This window comes from Chaetura pelagica, unplaced genomic scaffold (assembly GCF_000747805.2).
Source record: "Chaetura pelagica isolate M959 unplaced genomic scaffold, ChaPel_1.0 scaffold135, whole genome shotgun sequence".
In the NCBI taxonomy this organism is placed as follows: Eukaryota; Metazoa; Chordata; class Aves; order Apodiformes; family Apodidae; genus Chaetura; species Chaetura pelagica.
The window spans coordinates 3,111,184-3,115,023 of record NW_009953649.1 but is presented as its reverse complement, the minus strand read 5'-3'; the positions used below and the strand labels follow the sequence as shown (position 1 = coordinate 3,115,023).

Genomic DNA, 3,840 nt, shown 5'->3' with positions numbered 1-3,840 from the left:
GTTAGCTAAAATTCAGCAGGACAATAATTTTGCCTTCCTTGGAATAAGACAAGTATCTCCTGAGAAGATTAACTGTTTGCGTTGAGTAGATGCCTGTATTTAGTCAGCTTAAAACTAGTTTGTATGCTTTTTAAATGCATGTGAGATGTTCTTTGTAGAAAGTTTTGCAGTAGTTTAATGAAATTATCATAATAATACTTCCAGAAAGTATGTCGTTAAATAGTGTTGTTTAGCTCATAATCCATTGTACCTTTTATCCCCCAAGGTCCATAACAATAAGTCATACAAATTGCATCAAGCTTTTACTAATAAGGGTTGTCTTGTGCTAAAATCAGGCATGCTGATGTGTTAAGTATCACCACATGTACAAACAATACACAGCTAGAATGGAGCAACACATTTATTGGTTGGAGTCTTTCGTTAATATTAGAATTCACTCTTTTACAGCGTTATTTGCTAAGCCATGAACAAAACAACCTGATAAGTTTATTAGTGACATTTAATGCAGTATTTAAACCAGAAATCTTCAGCTTTGCTTACAATGTCAGGTGGCATTTGGTACCATGTGATCTTTCTCTTAGTAACGGTTCCAGGTTTGTGTAAATAGCCTTCTAGACCTTACCTATGGTTTCCTAAAGAGGACATAATAGTGAGTGATTACAGGTTACATGTTACCATGCTGTCTGGTTATCACTGCAGTTCTTAAACTAAAATAGTTGCTGCTCTATAAGATTATTAAACTATGTTCCATAGAAGCCAGTGTTTTTCAATCTGATCAATTAACTAATTGGCAGTGAGGCTTGTAATTCCGGGGTTTTTTTGTAAAGAAGGAGTCACGTTTGATGATGACTGTTGTTCTCTGTCCCAAGAAGACAGAAATATATGTATGTGCATAACAATTTTTCATTATAATAACCTAATGACAACACATGCAAAAAATAATATAAAATTGGGCTCTTTGTTCAGCATACAGTGTTGAAAACTGGGCCAACAGGAAATATGCTTAAGGAAGAATGCAGGAGTAATAATCAGTAGAATGCTAGCTAGTATATACCTTATGCTCAAGAACAAAAAAGAAAATTTGTATTATCTTAATGCCTGTATTTCCCCATTCTTTTTAAATCATGCTAATTTATTTGCAGATGTCAAAGACAACTCTTTCAGTCGATCTCGGAGTTCTAGTGTAACTAGCATTGATAAAGAGTCACGTGAGGCAATTTCAGCTCTTCATTTTTGTGAGACTTTCACAAGAAAGGCAGATACATCACCATCTCCTTGCCTCTGGGTTGGAACCACCCTGGGAACAGTGCTTGTCATTGTCCTGAACTTACCCCCAGGAGGAGAGCAGAGACTTCTTCAGCCAGTAATTGTTTCTCCTAGTGGTATGTACAAAATGGGTTAAAGTATACTTTGATGAAGTATTATTTTCATTCTTTTTATTTTAAAATGTTTTTTTTCTTAATTATGGATTAATTTAAACTGCCATATATTTAATTAACTTAGCTACTAAGGTTAATAGTCTATATTGGTTACTTCACTACCACAGTTTAAAATTGCAAAGTTGAAAATATAATCTCTTATAATATAAAAATACCTCTTTAATGTATACTTGCTGAGAAATGCATGTTTTCTAACCTTCATGTAGTACATGCCAATTGTTAAACAAAAGTAGCAGAAGAATATTTCACAGGCTCAGTTTATCTTTTTTTTATTCTTGTGGTAGCTTTCAGTTTTTCTGCATCATAAAAGAGAATACAAATTAAAGGTTGTATATTGAACAACTAGCTTTAAATGTTAATGATAAATTATTCCTTTGGATTGCTGTAAGAGGTCTTGTATCTTGTTTTTTCTGATGCACAGCACCTGATTTTCTTGTAATTATATATTAATGGTTTGCTGAATGTGCTGTTAGGTGTAGATGTTGATTTTCTGTCTCATGTAGAACATTCTGCACTGCTCCACTTTGCTCACACAGATGGTATCAGGACATGCAAATGGCAATGCTATTTGATTCAAATAGTAATTAGGAATAATGTAACTTCTAGACTATATTTGATTTGTGCTTCTTGAGTATGGTACTGGCAGCAGTATTCAGATTTGGTAACATGATCCTAAAGGCAAGACTGCAGACCAGACAGTATATTTAATGACTGGATCTGCATCATTACTCTTAAAAGATACTGTCACGTTTGTGATTTTTTTGTGCACTTATCAAATGTTCATGTTTTTACCTGCATCTGAATAAATATCAGTAAAATAAAAGCATTAGCCGACCTGCAGAGAGAGTGATTTAAACAGTGGGGAGGAAAATCTTTTCCTCTTTCAGTTTATGCTAGAGAGAACTGGATTCAAGTGTGAACTTGAACAGAAAAACCCTCATGCTGCTTGTTTCTGAACCTGTCTGTATTGAAGAAAGAGGAAGTGCTTACTTAAATTAGTTGCATTTGTGATGCTGAACTTTGAATACAAATATTCATTCCAGCTTTGCTCTCAATAAATGTATACATTTATGTTGAAGCTGATGGAAGAGTATGTATACATTTAACCCTTGAAAACCAGCTTAACATTTTCATGGTCCTGTGTCTGCTTCATTGATTTCTAGATAAACATCCAAAGATTTTGGTATGTCTGCTTTGCTACAGAGGCAGGCCTAAGCTCCTGTTCTCACTTTTTTAGGTTCTTAAAGGAATATTTTATAGCTTGAAAAACAATATAAGAGATCTGTTTTAGAAAGGTGTTCAACTTCTTTTTCCTAGGAACAATCCTGAGGCTAAAAGGGGCAATCTTGAGAATGGCTTTTCTGGATACCACGGGATCTTTGGTCCCACCAGCACATGAACCCTGGAGAGAACACAATGTTCCTGAAGATAAAGATGAAAAAGAAAAATCGAAAAAGAGACGACCTGTTTCAGTGTCCCCCTCTTCCTCTCAGGAAATCAGTGAAAACCAATATGCAGTGATATGTTCGGAAAAGCAAGCAAAAGTTATCTCACTGCCATCCCAGAACTGTATTTATAAGCAAAACATAACAGAGACTTCTTTTGTTCTTCGTGGAGATATAGTGTCGTTGAGTAACAGTATCTGCCTTGCATGTTTCTGTGCCAATGGACATATTATGACTTTCAGGTAAGACCTGTTTGGAAGTAACTTAAATATAAAACGAACAAATAGTCTTCTGCTAGGTAAAAAATTGCCTTTGCCATAAGAATATAAATTTTAATCATCTACATTCACTCCGTGTTGATGAACATTAGGGCCTGGATACTTTTGATTAAAGCCTTAAACTCGAAGGTATGAAGGCAGGATTAATTGCTAGCAGTTGTAATATAGAAATAAGATATCTAAAGTAAGGGGTTTAAATTATGAATTTAAACATGTAGAAGTAATAATTGAATGTACTTACATGTCACCTACATAGTTTTAACACATCCTCGTTCTTGAATATTTCCAAATGCAGTTTTATTCTGAAGGGCATTGTATGTATATCTATGTCCTCACACCTACATTTTAGTCCTGGCTAATGCAAAGATGAATGTGAAACTTGGCATTATAGAAGTGCTAGTGAAATTCTTAGAAGGCTATTTTTAAGGTTGTGAAAACAAACTCTCAGCTGTGGAAATTCCCTAAAAATATAACTTATTCAAGAAATTATTAGGAATAAAATTAAAGCTACAATCAAAAAATAAGTTTTGATTCAGTCTTTTAACTCCATTGATCTATATCCCAACATATATTCTAAACACCTCTAGAAGATGTTCATCTTGCAGGCAAGTACTATTTTTTCCCTAGTTAATACTGTTCAGGTACTATATATTAAAAAAATACTGAGATGTTTTATTG

General features: G+C 34.1%; 1 protein-coding gene across 1 annotated transcript in view; it reads left to right on the top strand.

Moving 5' to 3' along the window:
• STXBP5 (syntaxin binding protein 5 (tomosyn)) overlaps positions 1-3,840 on the top strand; it is a 100,846-nt gene that overhangs the window by 90,686 nt on the left and 6,320 nt on the right. Inside the window, exons 22-23 of the mRNA XM_009999976.1 lie at positions 1,143-1,382; positions 2,757-3,126. Of these exons, the coding sequence (XP_009998278.1) occupies positions 1,143-1,382; positions 2,757-3,126 (610 nt within the window). The remainder of the gene's footprint in view (positions 1-1,142; positions 1,383-2,756; positions 3,127-3,840) is intronic.